Genomic DNA, 27,453 nt, shown 5'->3' on the forward strand with positions numbered 1-27,453 from the left:
CATGCATGGTGTTTTGTTGTTCCAGTAGAACATGCATACAGAATATTTGTAGAGTTAGAAATTCGTGAAATGAGGTCACACAGTGGGAACGTCGAGATTGGATTGACAAAAGACACATTTTATTGATCTGTTTCTGTGATGGAGATCAATCTGTTTTAAACGATTACCAGTGATGGAAGTGAACAAATCAAACGTCATGCTCACTGTGTAGACTTGCAGTTTGAAGTCAGCTACTTTAGATCCCGAGACACGTGCCTGGTCTGCCTCTCATCAACTACTGTACACTAAGTTAAACACATGCAGCAATTTGGTACGACTGCATTGTGTTTTGACCCCCAACCTACATTCACTGATGTGGCTGTTACGCTTTTCATTTTGTATTGAAAATACCCTGTTACTGACTAATGGTGCAGTATCTGAATTCACTTTGAAATCACGAGTTTTCTGTCATTCAAGCATGTTTACCAAAATGCTAAACGTTTTTGTTTTAGTGTACATTTAGGAATGCTACAAACACCAACACGACCAAAACGTGCGTTATAACAGCCCAAATAATTTACCAGTAATTAATCACTAGTGTATTAACGAGTTGTTAAACATTACGGCGTATTTGTCACTATTAGAGATGTTTTTAAACATTACGGCGTATTTGTCACTATTAGAGATGTTTTTAAACATTACGGCGTATTTGTCACTATTAGAGATGTTTTTGATAATTGAAATCAGACATTACTCACATTACTTACATTACAGTAACTCCACTGTAACATTATCTATATGTGTTACAGGTTTGTAGATTAATCAAAATTAACGTCTCTTTTCACGAGTTAAAACTTGGATATGCGCCTTTAAAAGATTTAAATTGTTTCGGCTTGTTTGTTTGTCTAGTTTAGAACAAGTAACCGATATCTTTGAAGAGATTGTCCTGAGGATAATGTCATTGTAAGACTGAACTTACATATTAAAATTAAAGTTTATATTCTGTTAACGACACCACTATCATCGGCTATTGGATGTCAAACATTTAGTAATTCTGACATGTAGTCACCTGAGGAAAACTACTACATTTTACTAATGCAGCAAGTGATCTTTTATATGCACTTTCCCACAGACACCCCTGCGTGTGCTGTAACCTCACCGTGGTGCAGGGGTGTAACATTCTCTTTGAGAATGGCCAATACAGCACAAAATTAAAGTTTTAAGTACAATTCAGTATCCGTAAAATTCTGTGATATTTGTGTTTTTGCACAGTTCTTTACACTGTTTTTGTTTAGTCTTGAATTTTTATATTGATGTTGATTATCACTTTATTTATTTGCATTACCATAGTTTGACACCCAATAGCCGATGTATTTTTCGTGCTGGGGTGTCGTTAAACATTCATTCATTCATTCATTTCCCACAGACAGGAAAGTACATACTACGACCTTTGACCAGTTTGATCAGTTGACAAGACTGTTTATAGGAAACATGTTACAACGGCAGCAAACTCTCTCTCTCTCTCTCTCTCTCTCTCTCTCTCTCTCTCTCTCTCTCTCTCTCTCTCTCTCTCTCTCTATATATATATATATACTCTGTCAAAAAAGAAACGCATAGGTGATAGGGAAAGAAGAAAAGTGTTTGATTTTACATAATATCGATTTTTGTACAATGTTGCTGAATGACCATGTTTGTAAATGTTCCTGGAATGGGACAGCATGCCCAAATGTACCCTAAAACAAATTTAACGCACGTTGTGGCACGTTGTGCGACAATTGCAGGAAATCGGCGTGAAATGGTCAGATTTTGGCGAATGCACGTGAAACTCGGGGACAAGATTGGGGCAGTGATGGGTATTTAAAGCTGCAATGCTCGCAATGATGCCTCATTTCCATTTCGACGTAGAGGAGTTACGGGATGCCAAGACTAAGCCTGCCGAATCGAAACATTGCAATAGGCCGCCTCTAGTTAGGTGAATCGCAGTCAGCAGTCGCACGCCACATGGACGTCCATTAGAGCACCATTTCACGTCTCTGGGACAGGTACCAGCTGTTTCAATCAACTGAAGACCGGCCCAGAAGTGGAAGACATCGCATAACAACTGCAGCACAAGATCGCGACATCCGGGTTCTGCACTTACGTCACCGAACTGCCACAGCTGGACGCATACCTGTTTGAGAGGGTGTCTGCACAAACCATTCGGAACCGACTTCGAGAAGCTGGTTTCCGGGCTAGGAGACCGTATGTTGGCCCCGTCCTACGACGTCAACATCGACATTTACGTGTTCGCTGGTGCACGAATGTACAGGGGTGGAACTTTCAAACTGGCGGCGTGTATGATTCAGCGACGAGTCACGTTTCCTTCTACAGCAACGTGATGGACGACAACATGTTTACAGACGCCGCAATAAATGTTAAATTGACGGATTCGGTGGAGGGAGTGTCATGATGTGGGGAGCCATCTCCTATACCGGCAGAAGTGAACCTGTGTTCGTACAAGGCAACCTGACAGCTGTACGCTACCGGGATGAAATTCTTCGCTGTCACATGCTTCCCATTTTGGATCGACAGAGAGAACTCTTTCAGCAGGACAATGCCAGGCCGCATACGTCACGTGTAACACTGGATTTCCTACAGAATGAGAACATTAATGTGCTGCCATGGCCACCAAGATCGTCAGATCTCAACCCCATTGAACATCTATGGGACGAACTGGACAGACGTGTACGCCAGCGTGACCCGGAGCCTCAGACGCTTCCCCAACTGTCACATGTACTGCAGGAAAAATGGGCTAGGATTCCACGTGCCCGGATTCAGAGAATAATTCAGTCTATGCCAAGAATACGTCGCGCAGTGATTGCTGCTGCTGGTGGCCACACAAGGTACTGATTTCAGCGTCCTCGTGCGACGCTGTTTGGTGACTAAAACACCTCCACTGCCGTCAGTCCATAGCAAGAACATTGTCACATACTCATGTCAAATTTGACTGTAACACGATCATAAATAACGAAATTATACCACTTTGAATTAAAGAGATAATTCCATGAATATTTCGTCTATACGTTTCTTTTTTGACAGAGTATATATACATATCTATGTTTGTATGTGTGTATGTATCTGTGTATGTGTGTGTATGTATGTATGTATGTATGTATGTATTGATGTATAAATATCTATATATTGTATGTATGTATGCAGTTTTATATTTTGAATATCTCTATTGTATGTATGTCGGGTTTTGACGTAAACATACATATATTCAATGACGAACTGGCACAGGGCATATTAAAATCCTTTGTTGCCTTCACAAATTTCCTCATACCGTTACCGAGACCCGAACCTGTGGCACCCAATCGCCCGCAATTGTTGGGCAACTACGTTCCACAAAAATAGAACGATCGTTAGTCGACCATATTCGTACCGGTCCAACAACCACGCGGTTCAAAGGCCATGTGTGTATGTATGTGTGTGTGTGTGTGTGTGTGTGTGTGTGTGTGTGTGTGTGTGTGTGTGTGTGTGTGTGTGTGTGTGTGTGAGTGTGTGTGTGTGTGTGTGTGTATGCGTGTGTGTATGTATGTATGTATGTATGTAACTGGTAATTTACCAAAATATTTTTTTAAACAAACACTATTAATAATACTAATAACAACAGTCGTAACTTCAAAAACAACAACAACATCAACAACATCAACAACTACTACTACTAATATTAACAACAACAACAACAACAACTATTACTGCTAATATTATCAACAACAACAACAACAAATAAATAAATACTAACGACGCTGCTGCTTCTTTGCTGCTGCTGCTGCTAATAATAATTTTAAAACCACAAGAACATATTAATTTATTAATGAACGACTAATAGATGTCAAACATTTGGTGATTTTTAATAATTTGGTAATTTGTGACTGGAGGTCTTTAGAAGAAGCCTGCAACAGTTTCCCATTAACAGCACCTCCCCACAGACAGGACTGCACACCCCACAACATTTGATAAACCAGCCACGATGCACTGGTCGCGACGGGGAAAAATCAGAAAATGGGTCCACCGAGGTGGTTCGATCCTACGATGCAAGCACCTCAGGCGAGCGCTCTACCGACTGAGCTAGATCTGGCCGCTAATAATATTATTATTATTATTAACCAAAATAATCATAACCATCATCATCAACATCATCAGCATCAATATCATCATCATCATCACCACCACCATCATCATCATCAGTCATCCTTATAACGATAATCACAACAATTACTACTGCTACTACGATAAACTAAAATAATAATTAAAATAATTTGGTTTATGAAATATTATCATAATTACCATTTCAAAAGCTTTAATTTTGTCTCTGACGCTGGCACGAGATTCACTAATTTCTTCTGAAACCTCAATAGGTTTGACGTCATCAGCTATTCCATTCAGATTGCTGCCGAACGACAGAGTCCTGACCGGCATTCTGCCCACCACATCCTCATCCGTGCCAGGTGACGACGGAGACTGGGGTTTGGGCGGTGACGAATCTGAATCAGGGGGAGTCACTGGAGATGGGAACATGTACATATCGCGATCTGGGGACGAGGAGGGCGACACGGAGGTACTCTCTGAAAACTCCCTCCTCACGGCTTTCTGTTCAGGAGTTGGGGGCGAGTCGAGTATTTTGTAATGTGGCGATACAGACTGTTCCTCGGTCTCAATGTGCTGAATAAGCAGCGGATTAGGCTTCGCTTTCAAGTCCTTCGCCTTCCGTTTCTCCCCAGAATCCTGTCGTGGAAGGATATGAGTAGCCGCCACCGGATGTTTCGAAGAATCTAACAATTTGGCCGCCTCGTCGATGGAATCCGCTTCTTGAGCTTTGGCTGATATGGATGGTAATGTTCTCTCTGTTTCGGAGTAGTGTGTGTCCAGCATGTCTGATGACGGGTCTGGAAGCTTTCGACGGGGCTTGGGCGGAGGGATGGGTTTCACGTCAACAGCGCCAGATTTGAGAATGTCCTGAAGATCATTGTTTATCTTTCTGAACTCTGTGTTTGTATCAGATTCAGTTTGTAGCGACGTGATCATAGAGGACCGAGAAGCACTCGCATATCTGGGAGGCTGCCCCATGCTGGTGGAGTAATACGGACTGGAACTCGTGGGAAGTGGCGGCTGAGCGACACTTGTGCAGATTAACAACAAAGAATCACCATCATCTTCGCTTTCGAAAAGAACATTTCCATTCTCTGCATCCATGTTTTTCTGGGACCCATTGTACTCCATGACTTTCACCTCGTGGAGTCCCGACCCATCGATCCTGCTGATGTCTTCCATGATGTCGTACCGCTTTAACCCTTGGAACGACTCCTCCTCGTTGGAATCTTTGCTGGATTTGTCGCTTTTATCGCTGACCTCTCCACTTTCACCGTTGTCGTCGTCCACGTCCAACCCTTCAGTGAGCGACTGCTGTCTCTCGAACTCCTCCAGTTGCTTAGCCAGCATGTCCTCCTGCTCCGCCTCCTCCACAGAAGGCGACACGTCCAGAATGGGAGACAGGTCGATAACGGGCGACCAGTCTGTTGTTGGAGGCCGGGCTTTCTGTCGCTTACTTCCTTGATAATCAATGGATTTTGTAGAAGGATCCGCAAGCTCCACGTCCTCCATATCCTCTGGAGTACTGTTGTCGTAGTAGCCGGGAGACACCGGCGAGGAGTCCGTACTTCCCATCGACTCGGGAGACACCTGCTCCGAATCGTAGCTGGAAGACACGCTGAGATTTGTTGGCGAAACGCTCATCGACGTGAGACTGGCCGTGCTGCTTGCTATAGTAGCAGCGTACGTCGCCACGTCCATTACTGGGGCGGAATCCATCGACACGTCCTCGGAGCTTCCCAGATTCTGAACACACGGCGCAGAGAATGTCTGCAATTTATCACGTGTTGGCATTTCAAATTGCAGTGGCTCCCCTAGCGACGACAGGAGCGTATTTCTGACCTCTTCTGGCGATACAGGAGAAGGCTTCTGAGCCATATGCATCCCAAAAAATGAGTTATCCTTCGAAGAGCACTGCCCGTCACCGTATAATTCATCTAAAGAAAGTTGTCTAGAAGGAGGAGATATATCTGTATATGTAAAATGGAGACGTTTATCTTTCGGCGACACGGGAGAACCACGGCGAGGTTTCCCGGGATAAGAGTCTTTTCTCTTAGGTGAAAATGGCGGACTCTCCAACCCTTCCCTCCAGCTGGGGCTTCTGGGTGGAGTCGGGCTATTCATTGTCTTGTTCGTCATGTCAGGAGGCCCCAGTGCGTGTACCTCGCTGTGTGACTTGGACTCACTCAGTGACGGTTCGTCCACTGTCTGTGAAAGCAGCTCCTCGGGAGACAGATGTTCCGGACTCTTTGCTGGAGCCGCAGCAGGTCCAGACGATTCAGCCGACTGGCCGCCATCGCTGTCATCCTCAGGCGAGGTCAGACTGTGAGAACGTGTGAGATTCAGTGACCGTGGTCTGTGCTTGCGGCGCAGTTTATGTCCGCCCTCCCCTTCCTCGGGGGCGTCTGCTCCGGGAGATTGCTCTTCGCTTGGCACCTTCTCTTGGTTAGGAGGAGGAGGGGGAGGAAGAGTTGGAGGAGGAACAGGCTTGCTTCCGAAATCCCCTACGTCATAGTCTTCAAACGTGAAATCTGAGAAGTCTTCTGGGTCGCTGAGCGTTGAAACTCCACCAGTTCCTGAAATATGTATTTAGCCTTTTTAAAAAGCAAACAAAAACAAAAAACTTTCTGTTATATATACATGTTATATAAGTAAAATATTATGTTGAAGAACAAGCCAAAGGATTTGAACAATGTCATGCTAACATGAACCGACGATTCAACTTGTAAACAGTAACCACACGAAAGATTTATAATAAGGTATCTTTTCTTATTAGAGAAATTAGCCAAAGGTTACCTGACATTTGAAATATTATGATCTAATTAATAATTGTACTTAAAATTAGCACATGCAATAATGTTACAAAATACTGCTACCAATTACTTAAAATTGGCTGAAACAAAATCCTTTAAAAAGATCTAATTTTAAAAGGCAAAAGAAAGCTAAAGATTATATATGTTTAAACAATGATACTTTCTTAAATGATAATAAAACTAATATTAATTTTTGAAAAACAAATATATTCCCTAAAATTATACAAAAGATAATTTATATTTTAAATCTAACTGCACGCAAAGAGGAAACTAGTGGACTATAAATACTAACAATAAAAATGTACCATCGCCAACTACTAACTGTTACATATATTCTAAATGCTCATACTCTGGAGAAATGAACTGAAATAAGCATGCGGAATTATTTGGTATTTGGATACAAGGCAGCAACAGCACAGCTCAGGTTAACAATGCAATGAAATGTTTATAAAAATATATAAAACAAACTCGGCATGCATTAAAATAAAAAAGACCAAACAGTTATCACAATGCAAAACAACTGAACTTTATAGTTGGAAGAGCGTTTTATTGCATTTCTATTTTAAGCGAAATGAATAGAAAAATAAACCACATGATTCAGATACTATGATAGGACAGTGTTGAGGATCAATCGTTAGGATGTGTTTTTGTTTAACGACACCACTAGAGCACGTTGATTTATTTATTATCGGCTATTGGATGTCAAACATTTGGTAATATTTAACATATAGTTTTAGAGAGAGAACACCCGCTACAATTTTCCATTAGTAGCAAGAGATCTTTTATATAGACCATCCAACACACAGGATAGCACATACCAACTGCCTTTGATATGCCAGTCGTGGTACACTAGCTAGAAAAATATCTTTCAGATTCCACATTGTACAGGTCAGGGGCGGATGTTAAATGTTTCTAGAGAGGGGATGCTACTTTATAAATGATATCTACAATATTCCAAAATGGAGTACATTTTTTACGTTGCTTCTGTAGAAGGAAGAATCTTTATCAAAGACAAAAGATTTGATTGGGTAATTAGCTATCTCGGGTAAACCACATTACGATTTCAGACGCTCGGCAGCAGAGAATAAAATCGAAGATAATCACATTTGTTAGCAACAGAAGGGAAGGAACTGTTTTATTTAACGATGCACTCAACACATTTTATTTACGGTTATATGGCGTCAGACATATGGTTAAGGACCACTCAGATATAGAAAGGAAACCCGCTGTCGCCAATTCATGGGCCTACTCTTTTCGATTAGCAGCAAGGGATCGTTTATATGCACGATCCCACAGACAGGATAGTACATACCACGACCTTTGTTACACCAGTTATGGAGCACTGGCTGGAACAATAAATAGCCCAATGAAGCCACTGACGGGGATCGATCCTAAACCGACCGCCCATCAAGCGAGCGCTTTTCCATTGAGCTGCGTCCCGCCTCTTGTTTGTAACAGAGTACAGAGAAGATTTTGACAAGATTATGTGACAACACGCTCTCATGAACCACTGTGACATTTGTCATGTATCCAATGCTCGTAAATATTGACATGTTTGCAATCCATGATAGCTAGCATTAGGAAGACAACGCTCACTTATCTACGTTATTGTTTATGTTATGTGTTTTAATCGTCTTATTATTTATAAAAAAGCCCAAACTGGATTTGGTCTCAAAATCATTTGATATGTGTGAACAAAAATAATATTAGGAAATAAAATTAAATTTAACCTAGTACAACTACTAGGACGACCAGAAACACTTTTAATATACAGAAAAAACATCAATAAATAATAATAATAATAATAATAATAATAATAATAATAATAATACGTAATTACAGGCTTTAAAAATACAGTTAATTAGCAACATCTTAATAATTGCAGCTAATTCAGGACTGTCCCTTTAAGTAAAGTAATTACACAGTACAGTCACAGATTACACCAATACGGACGTTTTGGTAATTTTCACATATACATTTTTCCATTGGTAGCAAGGGATCTTTTATATGCACCATCCCACAGACAGAATATCACATACCACGGCCTTTGATATACCAGTCGTGGTGCACTGACTGAAACGTGAAACAACCCAATGGGTCCACCGACGGGGATCGATCACAAACCGACCGCGCATCAGACGGACGCTTTATCACTGGGTTACGTCCCGCGCCACCCCCCCCACCCCCCACCCACTTGACTATAGTTTATGTTATACGACAGATTTAGCAGATAACTTGTTTACCAACATCCTTTGCCGTACACAATCCCTTTTAATTGATGAAAATATTAATGTATTGATAGTTATTTTTTAAATATTGTTGTCAACTGGCCTTTCAGGAAGTTCTAGCACAATTTGGTTTTGACAAGATGAATGAATATTTCATATGAATTTTGATAATTATGCCAAGCATCGAAATGTGAGAAATGAGTAGTAGACTCTACCATGACGAAGCAATACAAACAAACAACACCAGGCAACTGACAAAATGTACCGAAATTACTCACTCACGTCACAACAGTAAAACAGCTACAACCACACCCGCTTAAGCAGAGCTCACCTAAGGTGTATTTACACAGTACAACTTGTTTTAAATATCTGCAACATGCAATTTGAATGATCGACAGCCAATCATTAAAATTTGAATCTAAAAAGAATAGTTTTTATAGCACCAACCTCAGGCATAACAAATAACATGGGGTTAAATCGGCGTTAGTAATCTATTCATAATTCATACAAAATTGTAGGCCTCATATGCTAAAGGTTGGTATGTGCTATCCTGCCGATGAGAAAGATATATGCTAACTGGCTGTAGACAAACAATTCCCATTTTACTAGATTTATATAGTGTTATTAATCACTTCGACATCTTGACAGTTATAGTGTTCAAATATATTTTTTATTAATGTAGGAGTTTCAACAGTACAGCCTATCGTTATTGCAAGTCGCACCGTCATAACGCACTTTTAATAGGGCATACCGTGCAGTATGAGTATAACAGCAATCATCAACCTTAACAGTCAAACGTCTATTAAGCAACCTATATACAAAGGTAACCTTAACCAAGCTCTAAAATAATAATTTGGTGCTAGCGGGCCTGTCTTAAGGGACCACTTTTTAATAGCCCCTAGGGTGGTTGTTAAAAACAGATTTCGTTGTATTTGTGTGTATAGAAGTAATACACCGTCAACCAGGAAAACTACAAAAGCGTGAACGACAAATTACCAAACCGGAAGGGCTGACAGCGCATGCTCAGAACTGCATGCTGGTCAGTGATAAAGGTGCGACAAAACTAAAATAATAAACAGTGATATTCACCGCATGGACCCATCACTGACAACAGAACTCCTGGTTGGTGCACAAAAACAGGTAACATTGTTAAATAATTATCAAACACAACAATCCAACACTTGGGGGAGTAAAGGAAATCTCACCGAAAAAGGAAATTAAAAACTCTCTATAATATATCTAGCCAGATAATGCTTTAATCGAAATAATAATAATAATAATAATAATAATAATAATAATAATTAAAAACCAATTCCCTGCTTGTTACTTTATTACCAATCGTTATAATGTAGTGCTTAACTTTCTGAAATCATTTAGCTCAGACATATAGATGTAATGATAACCTGTCCATATTGAATATACAAGATTAAATTAGGCGGCGTAAAAGCATATTTGAGGTGCTGGCTTTATGAATATTAAATCACTGACATAATGCATTGTTTGTATGAGTTTGGTATTTACGAGCACATTTCCTGGTGAAACCTCGGTGAACAAAACATTTAAACACTGACATGTAACCCATGCCAATACACACTTGATAAAAAAGAGAGAAAGCAGAAGTACAGTGACTGTCATGACCGTTCGGCTATTGTTAAGATATTTTCGACTAGTAGAGCCTTTACAACGACTAACATTACATGTGGAATATACTGAACAACACAAGAAACGCAGATATTGGTTAGCTTTAATTTATTTTAAATTATTCAGTTTGAATGACGATGGTTTTTCAAATTTGTCTCCATTAAACTGATCAAGGTCTTGTGAACATGTTAGGCCAATATTCAGTCTATCTACTGAATTACCTCTATCATGAACTAAACATGTATACATTGAAACATTCTCTTTTCTTTTCTTGTTCGGTATAGTTTCTTATTTACAATATTCAGTGTGTTTCTCATTGTTCTAATGCTTGTAATTACATAGAGGTAAAATCCAGTTTCAGACTACACACATTAGAACTATCAGCGAAGCAAGGAATATATATATATATATATATATATATACATGTTCGACCGGTAAACATCGTGTAAGTGTAACTGGGGACTTCGTTTTTGGTTCGAACATACACACACACACACAGATAGAATAAACAGAAGGTAATATGTAACGTGTGACTGTGTACTCGTTAAATAGGCTCTATTAGTGGAAAACACGTTACAATGCTAGCGAACTCAGAACAGTCTCGTTTAACTAGACCAGACAGTGGGAGACTCCAACAAAACACTGTAGAAGTACAACGAATAACGATAGCAATGCATAACTATCACTAAACCACAATTTACATCAGTCGATTACCATCGCTGAATTCGGACATTTTAACCCAAGATTTTTGTTGTTGTTTTTACCTATTCGCTACCTATTTTCTTCACATACGCATGTATACAAACATTAACTCCAGTGGACTTCATAAATAGTTCACTGGATCCCAAACTCCGACGATAATAGGTAAAACAAATCATTTCCGGCTAGGTCAAAGTTCGAGGTAAAAAAATAGTTTCATCTGGGCTAAAAATGTATGCAATTTTATTTCATCTAGTACCACTGTGTCAAGTAGCCTTGTGCTTGGAACATGTATGGGGTAACTGTAAAAAAGTACTCAAATTTTGTGCAAAACCGAAAATGAGCCATGAAAGATATCATTTTCTTCCGTTAATACTTTGAGGTAGGGATTGTAGTAGTGATATTTATGGGTCATAGTTTGGTTGATATATTGTATATAGTGTTTGTAAACACAAACGTTGACATGGTTGCCTGTGAGATTTTACTTGGTAGTCCTACCTAATACACCGCTCCTTGTTGGAAGATGAATTAGCATACTAGTGGCCGGCATGTTCTGACACCTATTGCTTACCATCCAAAATGCCCAAAAGATAGATATTTTAATTGTATAAAGAGTTCCTGATGTATGTTTATGCTTTCTGTATCGATGGTTGTAGACAGAGAATGCAGTTTTCATAACAAAATATTACCGCCACGCTTTCCCTGCTTAGTTTATTAAACTTGACCGAATTATTGCTTGTTTCAGTAAATCCCAGGACGACAGTTTGTGATTAATTAAAGTAAAATATTTTACTGAAATAGATATGCGCAACGTAAACATGCTATGGAGTGTTGCCTTATTTTGCAAATAGGTCTTTATATTCACAATTGCAATGAAAGTTAAAGTTTGTTTTTATTTACTGACATCACTAGAGCACATTGATTTATTAATATTCGGATACTGGATGTCAAACATTTGTTAATTTTGACATATAGTCTTAGAGAGGATATTCTCAAATGAAAAACTTGGTAATAAAAACCATAAATTATAGGAAATCGTTTTGAACATTTTAGACAGTGAATGATGTAACAAATCAGTTGATGATTCGGTTTGTATCCACGCATTCCTATGAAGTTCAGATATTGAATCCGTTAAAATGAACAAGACACAGGTGTAGTGATTTAAAAGCAATTTATATCGAGTTGGTCTAAGCACTGATTACTCGTGTGGTTGTGGATTTAATTTCGAAAACAATTATCATTTTTTCTGTGAATGCATTTTATATGAAAGGCAAAGACGCACTCTCTGGAATTCATTGAAAAGATTTCAGCCAATAAATTTACAACTGGCTTTAAATGGTAAAAGTGCTCTAAGTGAAGACAACAATAAGTTTAGCTTAGTTTGTTTTGTTTAACGACACCACCTGAGCACACTGATTTTTTTTTATTAATCATTGGCTAATGGATGTCAAAAAGAAGACAATAAAGACTTTGTTTTCATGTACATAAGTATATAAATGAAACAAAACGTTGCCCTTAATTAGTAAATAAAGTATGGATTTTAAAAAGTATTACTATTTATTTATTTTATTGTTATTATTTCTGTAAAGATGTTTTCTGTTTTCCTTTTGCAAACCTGCTGTCTAATTATCGAATCACAAAAAACTTTATTGCTTCTTTTTTTCTGTTTCCTTTAAATTTTCGTTCTTTCTCTTTTTCACTATTTTTTTTCTGTTCATTGCAAAAAATATTACTGTCATAACATGTATGTATTATGGAGAAGGCCTAGTAAGTTGTATAACTTCTGCCTAATCCATTTGTTCTTGAAAAAACAATAATATATGTTTCAATCAATCAACGAACAAAACTCGTAAGACACATCCTGCCTAAAATGAAATTAGTATATTAAATACATATCGCTTGATTCCATTAAGATTCGTTATGGCAAACATGTTCGATAACATTCGGTATATTTCGTCAGGATGGAACAAGCTGTGTAAAATGTGCTATACATAAATGATCCCCCAAGAAAGCCTTTTCGAGAAAGAAGTGTAAAAACTCTCTAACCTTTCAATTTTGATGGCTTGTGAGGTATCATTTCAAAGGAACTCTGGGAAGAAGTTGGTTGACTAGAATCAAACGACCAGTCCATTTTGGGACCATTGCTCTGAGATTCGGCCGTCTCCGGAAGACCAGTATTAGCATGTCGGGTCTCTCCGCGTGACTCCGCCGACAAAACGTCAGTCGTCGGTGGCATCAGTTGAAAGTGGTCTCTACCTTTTTCGTTTTCGTCAGTCTGGTAAGGTTCGCCCTATAAATATAAATAATATTAGCGTAATTAGATGCATGACATTATATGACTGAGGACCGGCCTCGGTGGCGTCGTGGTTAGGCCACCGGTCTACAGGCTGGTAGGTACTGGGTTCGGATTCCAGTCGAGGCATGGGATTTTTAATCCAGATACCGACTCCAAACCCTGAGTGAGTACTCCGCAAGGCTCAATGGGTAGGTGTAAACCACTTGAAACCGACCAGTGATCCATAACTGGATCAACAAAGGCCATGGTTTGTGCTATCCTGCCTGTGGGAAGAGCAAATAAAAGATCCCTTGCTGCCTGTCGTAAAAGAGTAGCCTATGTGGCGACAGCGGGTTTCCTCAGCGGGTTTGTCAGAATGACCATATGTTTGACGTCCAATAGCCGATGATAAGATAAACAATCAATGCGCTCTAGCGGCGTGGTTAAATAAAAGAAACCCTACTTTATATGACTGAGAGACACACATCGCCAATATATATATATATATCTTAGAACATATGGAGGTATATAATGAATCATATTGATTATGACTATTTCAACAACAACAACAACAACAACAACAATAACAACAGCAACAGCAACAACAACAACAACACATTCCTTATACGGCACAGTTATGGACTTATTAATGTATTACATTTAGAGAGAATAACTGATTTACTGTTTTGGTATGTCGGCTTTATTCTGCTAAGGTTAAAATGGCGCATTCTGCGACGCTCTGCGATATTGCCATTCTAAGCATCGCAGGATAAAGCCGATATCATAAGTAACAGTAACAAGTTATTTAATTTATTCTGCAATTCGATATATAATATGAAATATTAATGAAATGAACTGTTTTATTTCACAACTGTTTGTCAGTGTAGTGGGTTAATGTTTTGTCTCGTACAATATATGTACCTATACACAAAAACTAAATAATTCTCAAACAACAATTATGCTCTTTTTATTTGTAAAATATAAATTTATTTCAAAACGGCTTTTAAAAATCAAAACCATCAACTGGAAATAAAATAACAAGTAACTTTGTACACGATAGCATTCATAACTAGTTTAAAAGTAGTTCCGTAGTTGAGTCGGAGAGCGAAAATATTGAAATATATCTAGTCATCATATCTTGCCAATATATATACTAATGGTGATTGCAGGATACATAGAATACATAGAGGATATTTCATGTTTTTGGTCAAATATGATTTATATCTCATCGAGTGAAGTTTGCAATCATATCTCACGAGTCGCGCTTGCACGACGAGTGTGATATGATTGCAAACTTCACTTTTCTATTTATTATATAACTTTTGGCAATTTACCTTTATTTTTAAAATGCCAGCAGAAAAATAGTTCCGGCTTTCTTAAAGTGAAGATAACACTTTCTACAGTGACGATAACACATTTTAAAGTGGAATAGTGAAATTTTCACTCTAAAATGTGTTATGGTCACTGAGTGAGTGATAACACTTTTATTTCACTGATATTTTAAGATATTTCACTAAATGTTATATAATAAACATTATTATCTAACTGTTTATTCAGGTGGAAGAAAACAAATGTGATCACCAGACACAACTAACTGATAATGTTACGTTTAAACTAACCGATAATCTTACGTTTAGTTCCCGCTCTAGAGGTAGTTCTGATTCCGGGTGCGAGCCGTGGTACCACAGGCCCGTACTCATGATCAACTTGCGACGCCTTTGACACACGATACAGACCCACTCTTTAGCCTAGGGAAACAAAAACATAGCGAACTGTGATGTATATGGTAACTTTCTTCAGCTAGTATATAATGCACAAAATACACGACCGCCATATACCAAATGGTTTCATCCAATCAAGTAATTTCTTACAAAAAAAACCCAACCCCTCAGTCAACTAGTTCGTTACAGTTATAATCGCAAGTATCATATTAATAATAACAATCTTGACATTCGGAAATGGTAATCGATTATTTTCGTACATTAAATTTTATTGAATCATTTCATTTTATTTTCGTGCTTATGTCCAATCGAGGTTCAAGCATGCTGGCTTGGGCACACACTTAAACTATGTGAGGTTAGTGGTTAGTGATTAATGAGAGAGACGTCCGTGTAGTGGCCTTACACGTATCCACTGAGCCGTTCAAACGTTCGTTTGGTGGAAACACGTAAATGGTATGGCAGTGTGTAGGCTGCTCGATAAGTCTTAGCATTCAATCAGTCACAACAGCCGTATATACCCCAGGATAAAAAGACCCCCCCCCCGCCCCACCCACCCCACACACACATTCCAATTTTATTAACAAACAAAAAACAAAACAAAAAGAGAAGCAAAATGGAGGATCGCCGAGTCGAGACAGCACGTGCAGTGACACAGCGCGCCCGTGAAGGTGCAGCATTCTGGAGTATGAAAAGAAAGTGCTTTTATTTAACGACGCACCCAACACATTTTATTTACGGTTATATGGCGTCAGACATATGGTTAAGGGCCACACAGATATTGAGAGAGGAAACCCGCTGTCGCCACTTCATAGGCTACTCTTTTTGATTGGCAGCAAGGGATCTTTTATATGCACCATCCAACAGATAGGGTAGTACATACCACGGCCTTTGATATACCAGTCGTGGTGCACTGGCTGGAACGAGATATAGCCCAATGGGCCCACTGACGGGGATCGATCCCAGAGCCACCGTACATCGAGCGAGCGCTTTACCACTGGACTACGTCCCGCCCCCTCTGGATTATGAATGCACAAAATGGCAATAGTGATAAACGAGTCAGTATTCACGTAATGCAAACTAAGATCTGACTGCATCCAGAATTTCGTACGCCAATATTATATTCTAAGTCGTTTTTCAGAAACTGTTGTCCTGTTTGTGGGGGAAAAACATATAAAAGATCATTGGCTGTTATTAGGTAGGATCTATCTCTCTCTCTAGATCAAGGGTCACAACAACTATAATTGTGTTGGACATCAAATAGCTGTAGTTAAAAATAAATAATTAACAAACAAAAGAACAATGCGTTGAGGTGTCGCTGAAAAAGAAAAAAAAACGCGCACAGACGTCGCTTGCTTCCAAGTGAAAGCATTAACATACATGGTATTATCAGGTTTCTTCTCTAACATCCTGTATCAAATGTCATATTTAACAACTTCATACTGATACATGCGCATGCGCAAATCTTTGGCCTATCGCGATCCAATTGTGTCCTCAACTCAGACATATTCGATAAGAGCCTCTTTAGGGAAGACCGACTTGATTGATTTAACATCGCATTCCATTGTGGTGTAACGCAGGGCTCGATTTCCCAAACCTGTTAGTGCGGCTCCTTTATTTCATTTGTAGGTTATTTTATTTTCAAAACTCATTGCGTTCCTTTGATCTCGCCACGTGATCCTATCAAGCGATCCCCTGCTTGTTATCTGTAAAGCCATCTGTGCCACATTCCCGACTATTCTCAGACATACATAAAACTCGGTGCTGCCTTTAAAAGGCTTTATTCCCTGAGGATACGTCTTGTATAATATTAGTTTCGTGCCAGGGAGTTAAACATATTACTTTAAGGCGGACAGTGCCCGGTAGTAGAGACCAAGTCCTTAGAAAATATCATCCTGGTCTCAGATTATGAATATATAACTCTGGATGACAAAACCATATTCCGTGATTAAAATCGTATATCTGTATATGGCCGAGTCGAAAGGATGTTTTAGGTAAAGTGATTGCTTCTATGATCAACTATCTGGTTTATAGACGTACATGGGCAATCGTAGCCCTAAGATCACCCTAAGTGCCTAGTTACCGTATGCACATAATGTGATCTTAGCGTTAAGATTGCTTCGTAAAACGGGGCACTGGTTTGCTCACTAATCACTAACAAAATTAACAACTAACCTACTGTCCTAGACAGACAGCCCAGATAGCTGAGGTGTGTGCCCAGGAGAGCGTTCTTGAACCTTAATTGGATATAAGCACGAAAATAAGTTGAAATGAAATGAAATGTTCAGTAACAGCACCGTCTAATCTCTTCTAACAACACCTGTTTTGGATCCATTTCCCGGGTAACTTCAAGAACTTCCAAGAACATATTGGCTTCAACTTTCCTTAATTACGCTGTTGGTTGATTTTGAGGATCTGTTTAGTAACAAGACTTACTACTATTATTAATTTACATCTGTATGTAAGATGTGCTTGCTTTTTAATCTTAAAATGATGATGATGATGATAATACCATTAATTAATTAATTAATATATATATATATATATATATATATATATATATATATATATATATATATGTGTGTGTGTGTGTGTGTGTGTGTGTGTGTGTGTTTAAAATAATTTCAATCTATGTTTTATCAACGTACATTGCTCGTTAAGGAATTATCAAAGACGCCGCACGTTGAACACGTGACCTTCCCGCAATCAGCACACACGTAGGGGCCACTCTTGCTGACGTCATCAGATGCGACGACGTCGACCTTGTTACAGACAGGACAAAGGGAGGTGCTGCAGTCACTCAGCTCAGACAGGGACGCCTCACGCTCCATCTTCGTGGCATACTCGATGTATTCCTCCTCTAGTTGCCTGGAACAAAAAATAGTCCGTGAGGCAACGATTATAGTATAGTGAAATGGTTATAGTTTGTTTTCTTTAACACCATAAGCGCAATGTGATTTATTAATCGTCGACTATTTGATATATGGTATCTATTGCTAGTCTCATACTGTCAACTGTCAACTGTCACGATGAAGTTGGCCAACTTGACGGTTGTGTTGTAAATTCCCCAATGCCCAACTTACGACGGGTGCGTTCAGATTAACAACTCATGGGTTGTACGACGAGCGCTCAGACCAGCAACTGGACAGTCGTAGAAGTCGTGAGAGTTGTAAGTGTGCTCAGACCAGCAACTGGACAGTCGTAGAAGTCGTGAGAGTTGTAAGAGCGCTCAGACCAGCAACTGGACAGTCGTAGAAGTCGTGAGAGTTGTAAGTGTGCTCAGACTAGCAACTGGACAGTCGTAGAAGTCGTGAGAGTTGTAATAGCGCTCAGACCAGCAACTGGACAGTCGTAGAAGTCGTGACAGTAGAACGTTGGCCAGCTGGAGCCCTGCACAACGGACACGGATGTAGTTTTCTGTTTGTTACATATCCCCCACTTTTGGAGAAGTAAAGAGTTGTTTCCATTTGATTGTGTCTGGCCCAGTACTGTAGTATTTACCTATGCATAATTTCCTTTTATTGTCAAAATATGGATACTGAAAACGAAAATGAAATTCATCACCTAGATTGGTGTTACATAGAGGACACAGTCTGTCTTTTCGTTCAAGATTTTGCCAACTTCCAGTTTTCTTAAGCCAGTAATCAGTTATTCTCCGTCTCTGTCTCTGCTTCTATCTGTCTCTGTCTTTGTCTCTCCTTTCCCCCCACCCCCACCCCCACCCCCACCTCTCTCTCTCTCTCTCTCTCTCTCTCTCTCTCTCTCTCTCTCTCTCTCTCTCTCTCTCTCTCTCTCTCTCTCTCTCTCTCTCTCAGTATATGTCTTTCTTTTACTGTTTACTAAAGAAATACACAAACAAGCAATCAAACGAGCACGCAAATAAACCCAAAACCTCCGTAAAAATAATACGAAAACAACCACAAATATGAAAACAACAGAGAAAAAGCCAGGCTCCTGTTAATTTGTAAAAAACCCAAAAACAAAGCAAAAACAAAATAACAACCGTAATATTTTAATAAAAACAATAGCTACACAATTTCCGTTGGTTAATATGCACAATATGCAACAAGGTGAATGTTAGATAAACCGAACTAGGGTGTATGCTAAATAAAAACTACATTAAAACAACTCTTGTTTTACACTCACGTTATTGTACAAGATGAAGCAGGACCTTTGTTCGTGCTCTCTGGAGTTACCCCCCCCCCCCCACCTGGGGGGACTCATTACAAGCTACGGAGTTCTACTGGAGTACCGCGTCGCGTACACCGGGTCACGGGCAACCGTGACTTTGGTGTACGGCGACGCGCAACCACAGAAGAAAAGGAGAACAAGATGGAGGAAGAGGAGAAACCCGCAAGGAGCGGTTCAGGGGGGGGGGCCAAACCCGGTAGCTCAACTACCGGCAGCGGCTCCTTCTGCGTCGCCGCGCCCTGCAGTTTCACCCAAGAAGAGGAAGGAAGAGACCGTGGTCCCGACCTGCCCAACTTCTACTTCAGAGACGGCCCAAGCGAAGGAGTCTGGCACGACAATCTGCGAAACTCCGACCCGGCGGCCCACTTCATCTTGGGCTACTCTTGCGTCCAGTGGTAGGTCGCCAACTTTACCGGTGACACCAACTGAGACGCAGGACCGTCAAGGTGCCGTTGGGAAGCGGAAGGCGGAAGCGTCGATTGCGGTCACTACCACCAGGACACCGCCTAAACAACCACAGCCACCACCCGAAGGTGCAGAGTCCGGAGACACCATGGACCCCTGGACTCTGCACGGGAAGCTGAATCGACGCTACCTCAACTGCTTTATCGCTAACATCTCGGACACCAAAAAGCTCCTCACGGTTCCAAGATGTAGGAACTTTGAGGACATGCCCGACGGACAGGGGGAGTACGAGCTGCACCCAGTGACGTTCAAGGACGGGAAAAAAGCTGTGTGTGTAACACACCATCTGGACAACCGCTACAGCCAGGCTCTACTGTTTGCAGAAATGGACAACATTTCAATCCATCGACTGATGAAGAAGGTGTTCAGCGAACAGTATCATGCTATTACCAGACTGCTAGCGAAGCCAGATATCCACCAGCTGATCCCCAACTTGGATACGAGGGTGTGGCTCTCCTCCCCCTAGACAACCTTATCTAGGACAGGTAACCTCCGTTTTTGGGCTTAGTTGGACTTTAAAAACTTGCGGCCGTGGCTCTAAATTTTTATGTTTATTTTTTTTATAAATAGTCCAACGCACTTTACTTTGGCGCCCGTTCAATTGCTCAAATCACCTTAAAAACTTTCAGGCCGAGCAGTCAAAACTACTTTTGGGTTTAATTTTAAAGTCCGGACATGGCTGGATGCAGGTAGTCTCATTATACTTAGGTAGAAGACAGGTCTCACCAAGGAATCGAAATTCAGCCAATCACAGCACGGCCTCACTTGGTGTCTGCTATTTGGTCCGCGCTCTCGCTGGACTCTACTAACTGGCTATTTTCCAAATTCTGCCCACTTCAAACTCAATCCCCCCCCCCCCCCCCCCCTGCCCCGGAGTTAGTCACTGGCGAAGTCAGAGATTAAATCCGAGGTGGGCGTGCCTGAACCTCTGTGGATATAGGCACGTAAAAACTAGTGTCACGTCACTCTTGTTGTGTGTTAATACAATGAGCGTGTTTTCAAGTGACAAGTCCTTCGCAAGACCGTGCTCTGTACAATGACACGCGGTAATAAAGAATAAAGACAGGACGTCAAGTGCTTCTCACTTTCACGTGTATCATACGTCAACGCATCTCCGGTGAAAAACTGCTCATACATTAAGAGGCACGGTGAATAGTTCAGCCTTGTCTCACGTCTAACAATGCAATCAATAAAGTAAATGTACACAGACATTGTCTATAGCGGGATAAACTCACATTTCGTGTTCATTACGCATAGTCTGTTAATACAGTACGTAGTGGGGACTATAGTGGAATTGTTTGCAGACTTAAATAAGTTTTAAAATGCATTTTGGCATAGATTCTACTTCTACACGCACACACGCACGCACACACACGCACGCGTATGTATGTGTATGTGTATGTATATGTATGTACATGTATGTGTATGTGTATGTATTTCGTAAGTGTGTTAACAATTTAAAGACATACGACTAGCTGCTCCTAGGTGATGACCAGGTCACCAATGCCATACCTCAAATAAGAAACCAGCGCGTTGGAAATCGATTACCTTGTGACGTATAGTTAACCTGACAATCATGTGTCTATGACGCGAAAGTCAGCTACAAGTGCAACGGCTGTAAATGACTTTTAATCAAAAAATATATTAAACTTTGCTTAAAACCTGGTTTTTGAAGATATGTAAGAGACAGAATACTACATTTGTATCCGTTAGATATCATTTATCTCACAACTCGTTGTTTAAAAACTTATCAAACTCGCTTTCGCTCGTTAGATACATTTTAAAACAACTCGTTGTGGGATAAATTATATCTAACGGCCACTCATGTATTATTCTCTATATTATTATGTACATGTGTATGTGTATTGGTATATCCATATGTATGTGTTTGTGTGTGTGTGAGAGAGAGAGAGAGAGAGAGAGAGAGAGAGAGAGAGAGAGAGAGAGAGAGAGAGCGAGAGAGAGCGAGCGAGCGAGAGCGTTTGCACATGCGTGCGTGTGTATGGTGTTCCTCTCAACAATTATGTCTCTTTATTCTTTCTTCTTATATTATCCATTGTTCCGTATTCTCCCTTTCTTTTCTTACACCTAGCCTTGTCGGTTGGTGTGCCTGTCTGTATGTGTCTGTGTTTTTCCGATCATCTGTTCGTCCGTCCGTCCATTTGTTTATCTGTGTGTTATCGCCCTTATTGTCTCTTAACTCTTTGCTTCCTGTGTCCTCGCAGACTGATGAAGTTCATTTTCATAACTACCTTCTTCTCTCTTATCTTCATCTTTTGTCACTGCTAACCGCAGTATTTCCGTAATTCGGTTACATAGATTGCACGACGCTTAAGTGTAACGCCATTTGACGTAAAATCAATACGATTTATTTTTGTCCCAAGACGTCCGTCGCTCAGCACAATTCTAACAATTAGCTGCATATTATTGGCGGCCACTGCAGCTCGTAACCAGCAGATATTTATTTAATAACCCGGCTTCAGCAGCACTGCTAGCTGTATTGTCGTGTAGCGGTAATTACCGTTTATTAACTATAGGTCAATGAATGTTAACCGTATCGCACCACTTGCACGGCCGAACAGGTCAATAATGTTTAAAGTAAATTGTTCGATTTTTCGCGGTGTTCGCGAATCGCGTCAATAGCTGGAACGGATTACTGAAAGAGTACCTAGTCAAATTTCGTGTTTAATAATTCATTAATTTCGTGTTTATTTTGTGATTCGCACAAACCGGAACGTGACTTTAATTAAGTAAACAAAAGAAAAACGTCTACGTAATAGTATTTTGATAATAAATTGTTTGTTTTATCTATAATGATTGAGTACTCCTGTAGTGTTTTACATTAGAGTTATGACAGACACGAAATGAAAGAAATGTATGTTTAAGACTGCAATTTCCTCTTTTATTTAACCGCTTTGAACTAAGCAACCCACAGTGATTTTCTTATAATCTTAACAAAAAGAAAGAAAGAAAGAAATGTTTTATTTAACGACGCACTCAACACATTTTATTTACGGTTATATGGCGTCAGACATATGGTTAAGGACCACACAGATTTTGAGAGGAAACCCGCTGTCGCCACTACATGGGCTACTCTTTCCGATTAGCAGCAAGGCATCTTTTATTTGCGCTTCCCACGGGCAGGATAGCACAAACCATGGCCTTTGTTGAACCAGTTATGGATCACTGGTCGGTGCAAGTGGTTTACACCTACCCATTGAGCCTTGCGTAGCACTCACTCAGGGTTTGGAGTCGGTATTTGGATTAAAAATCCCATGCCTCGACTGGGATCCGAACCCATTACCTACCAGCCTGTAGACCGATGGCCTAACCACGACGCCACCGAGGCCGGTATATAGTCTTAACAATGCATTAGTCTCCGAACAGCATCATTAGATTTTGTTAAACGTTTTTCCCAAAGATAGGACAACAAAACAGAAGAAATGGCTACGGTCGGGGACATGTGCCCCCTCCCCCGCCCAAATGTACGTTTTCCTAATATTTTATATAAATAAATACAAAATATGGCTTTTGTCCCTACCCCAACTGGAGACTGCTCCACACTAGAGATTGTGATCTCCGATTCCAGATATCGTACCGACGAACAAACGAGTTTACGAGTGCATGTGTTTGCAATACGTATGTAAGCGCTCCTACAGTTAAACCTGTTTTAAGCATTCACGAAAGAGAGCATCGCAAAGTGTCCAATTAAGACACGTTGCTGGTTAATACGGGTCACATTATAATATCGGACGGAAAAGCGTCAGTTTTGATAATATAAACTATCTCTCTGTGTCTCATACCTTCCTCCTCCTCAACTCTCTCTCTCTCTCTCTCTCTCTCTCTCTCTCTCTCTCTCTCTCTCTCTCTCTCTCTCTCTCTCTCTCTGTCTCTCTCTCTCTTTTGTACTCTATTTCTATATATATCTCCCTCTCTCTTTCTCTCTTTGTTTTCTTTCTCTCCCTCTTAGTTTCTCTATTTACATGTATCTGATTATTTTTATCTCGTTCGATCTATATCTTTCTCCTTCTCTGGGTCCTCTCTCTCTTTCTCTCTTATTATAATGTTTTAAGATTCATTTAAATACATATATATTATATTAACTGAGCTAGCTTAGTAATTATTTTATCTAAAGTTAGTAAGGCCTAATATTAGTAAGGTTTTTATTTATATATGTTTTTCTTATACTTTTTACACATATACTTAAATAAATGTTCGTCTTTATTACTTGCAATTATTACTTCTGTCTAGAGACATATATATATATATATAGAGAGAGAGCGCTCACACACACACACACACATATACATACACACATACACACACACACATACATACACACACACACACACACACACACACACACTCTCACACGTACACACACATACACCCACAATGCACCTACATACGTTTTACTAAAATATTTTTAAAGAAACTCTATGTATAATTTTTGATTATTCTTGACAAACTTTTCTTTTGTGACTTTTGTTCTTTTCATAAAAGAAAAATAAGCTGAAACAAAGAGTAAACTAATTAAGTGGCAGCAATAGCCTCGCTTTAGTGGAACCAGAGTTATCTCCCTGTTTTATACTCAGTTTTATGCTTCAATTCGTCATCAGTGGGAATATTTCATTTCAATTTATTTTCGTGTTTCTATCCAAGTAAGGTTCAAGCATGCTGTCTCAGGCACACACCTCAGCTATCTGGGTTGTCTGCCCAGGATAGTAGGTTAGTTGTTAGTGAGAAAGAAGAGGGTGTAGTGGCCTTACACCTACCCACTGAGTCGTTAAAACTCGCTCTGGGTGGGAGCCTGTACCGAGCTGCGAACTCTGTACCTACCAGACTATATCCGATGGTTTAACTACAACACCACCGAGGCCGATAGTGGAGATATAATAACGGAAGGAAGAAATGTTTTATTTAACAATAAGAACGAACTCAATATATTTTTATTTACGGTTAGACGGCGTCGGACATATTGTTGAGTACAACGCAGATAATGAAAGAGGAAACTCGCAACCGCAACCACATGGACTACTCTTTTCCATTAGCATAGGTTTACAGACTGCCATTTTTGTAGAGGGGAGGCTACTTTTGGCCCGAATTACAATTTACAAACGAATCACCTTGCACTTTACATGGATTACAACTAATATTGTGGGTAGAATGATGGAAATACATAGTGAAAAGGTCTCAAGTGAGAACATTTTGCTCGAATATCTCTATCTTTTTTGCCAAAATTTTAGGATTTGCTCCAGCACTAGGGGGACAGTCGACCCTCCCCCAGCCTCCGTCCCGTACGTTTATGTCGATTAGAAGCACGTGAACGTTGAAATGAACCGTCGCACACAGGATAACATATGCCTTTGTGACACGAGGTGTGGGGCACTGTCTGGAACGAGACATAGCCCACAGACAGATCATATTTAAAACTCACGGGAGGAATTTACTGAAAATGTGTAAACTGGTTTTGTCCCGAAAAACACTTGAATTAAGTTAGCTACAATATCATCAGATCTCACTTTAATACTTTGCTAAATGAGTGGATTGTGTAAATACGTATGGTGAAATTTGTCCTCATACAGTCCGAGACTATAACCAGAGAAACTGAATGAGATTTGAGTCTAAACAAGCACGCGCTCTGGAAGGATTAAAAACGGGTAACCCCAATACTTTTGACCAGTCTATATTAATCTTTGTGGCAGTCTGTTACCAAATATCTCAATATTGTGACATTTTACTTATTTTATTCTGCATTTAAATACATCCCTTTGTTTAGTGTATGTATGTATGTGTGTGTGTGTGTATGTGTGTGTGTGTGTGTGTGTGTGTGTGTGTATGTGTGCGTACATGCGTGCGTGAATGCGTATGCATATATATTATAGTGGGGCGGGTTGTTGCGATTTGTAATACAACGGTAAACGCAAATTATAAATTATAAATAAATAAATAAGTAAAAACAACCCCTCAAACCTCCCCCCAAACAACAACGACAACAACAAACCCAGCCACTTTATAAGGAAGACACAGCGAAAACCGAAAACAGTGGCTTGTCCAATTGCGATGGTCGATAGAGTGAAGCCCGGACGTATGAAAGTTTGATGAGCCAGATGCCGCCACCATCTGTGTCTAATACGTGTAAGTGACATGCGCCCGTGACACTAAGTGCCTCGGCCAGGTCACGCGAAGTCACGCGCCGTCCGCAATTACCCGCGGGGCTTGTTACAGACAGACGAACGAGGGGTTAACTGTCCCCTGATACATGATATTTGTCTGAACAATATGGGGGCGTGGGATCCAGCCCACGAGGGGTACTTGTTATTCAGTTTTCATCCTTGTCGTTGAAGTAACGGAAGCGATATTTCATAGATGTAATGGTCGCTGTGGAAATGTCCTTGGCCTTTCTGGTTAAGCTGGGAGGGCGGAACCTAGCTCAGTCAGTAAAGCGCTCGCCTGAGATGCTGGATGCGTAGGATCGAACATCCTCGGCGGACCCACAGTTCTCTGATTGGGTTTTTACCGTTACAGGCAGTGCCCCACGACTGGTATATCAAAGACCATGGTATCTGATGTCCTGTCTGTTGGAAAGTGCTGCTAATGAGAAATTTTCACAATGATCAAATATTTAATATGCAATAGCCGATGATGAAATAATGAATATGCTCTAGCGGTGTCGTTAAACATGAATGAATGTTTAACACCCAAGGACAAAATACAGATCGGCTATTGGGTGTCAAACAAAGGTTTGTTAAGAAAAACACACTTTTAATATGATGTTATGTTAAGATGGGTCGCAGCTATGACTGGTAGCACTGTTACGATTTCACAACAGTCCAAAATGTTTGGTCACCTTTCTGATCATTCTTCGCATGTAAACACGGCTAGACACCCACGACGAATGTTGGTTACAGAGAGTTGAAACTATTCGGAGTTTAGGTAATTGTTCGTATTTCACATGTCAGAATGTTAGACATTATGTTCCATACGATTTACAGAACATACATTGCCGAAAAGTTTAAATATGAACGAAGTAACGTGATGTTTTTCCTTTCCAATTCTGTATTTTTGCATTTAACATAAATTTATACCATTTAATAAACCACTATAATTTTTATTAGCTTTGTTTAAGAAAACTCAATCTTTAAAATGCAATTATAATGGCAATGCTTGGTGCATTCTGTAGAATATAGTGGTTCTTTATAAACAACATGTCAAAAATCAACTCAACGCTTTTGTCCACTACCCTGTGTCTGGTTTTGTCATAAGATATGGTTTAAAAACTGTACGGGTTAGTTTTACTGAGTATTCATTTA

The 27,453-nt window shown here is 40.0% G+C and overlaps 1 protein-coding gene across 1 annotated transcript in view; it reads right to left on the minus strand.

Moving 5' to 3' along the window:
- Nucleotides 1-889: 889 nt before the first annotated feature.
- LOC121367280 (protein piccolo-like) overlaps nucleotides 890-27,453 on the minus strand; it is a 60,275-nt gene continuing 33,711 nt past the window's right edge. The window contains exons 2-6 of the mRNA XM_041491393.1: nucleotides 18,133-18,352; nucleotides 15,398-15,514; nucleotides 13,538-13,781; nucleotides 4,309-6,686; nucleotides 890-925 (exon numbers count right to left, since the gene is read on the minus strand). Coding sequence (XP_041347327.1) covers nucleotides 890-925; nucleotides 4,309-6,686; nucleotides 13,538-13,781; nucleotides 15,398-15,514; nucleotides 18,133-18,352 — 2,995 coding nt within the window. The remainder of the gene's footprint in view (nucleotides 926-4,308; nucleotides 6,687-13,537; nucleotides 13,782-15,397; nucleotides 15,515-18,132; nucleotides 18,353-27,453) is intronic.

This window comes from Gigantopelta aegis, chromosome 3, assembly GCF_016097555.1.
Source record: "Gigantopelta aegis isolate Gae_Host chromosome 3, Gae_host_genome, whole genome shotgun sequence".
Taxonomy (NCBI): domain Eukaryota; kingdom Metazoa; phylum Mollusca; class Gastropoda; order Neomphalida; family Peltospiridae; genus Gigantopelta; species Gigantopelta aegis.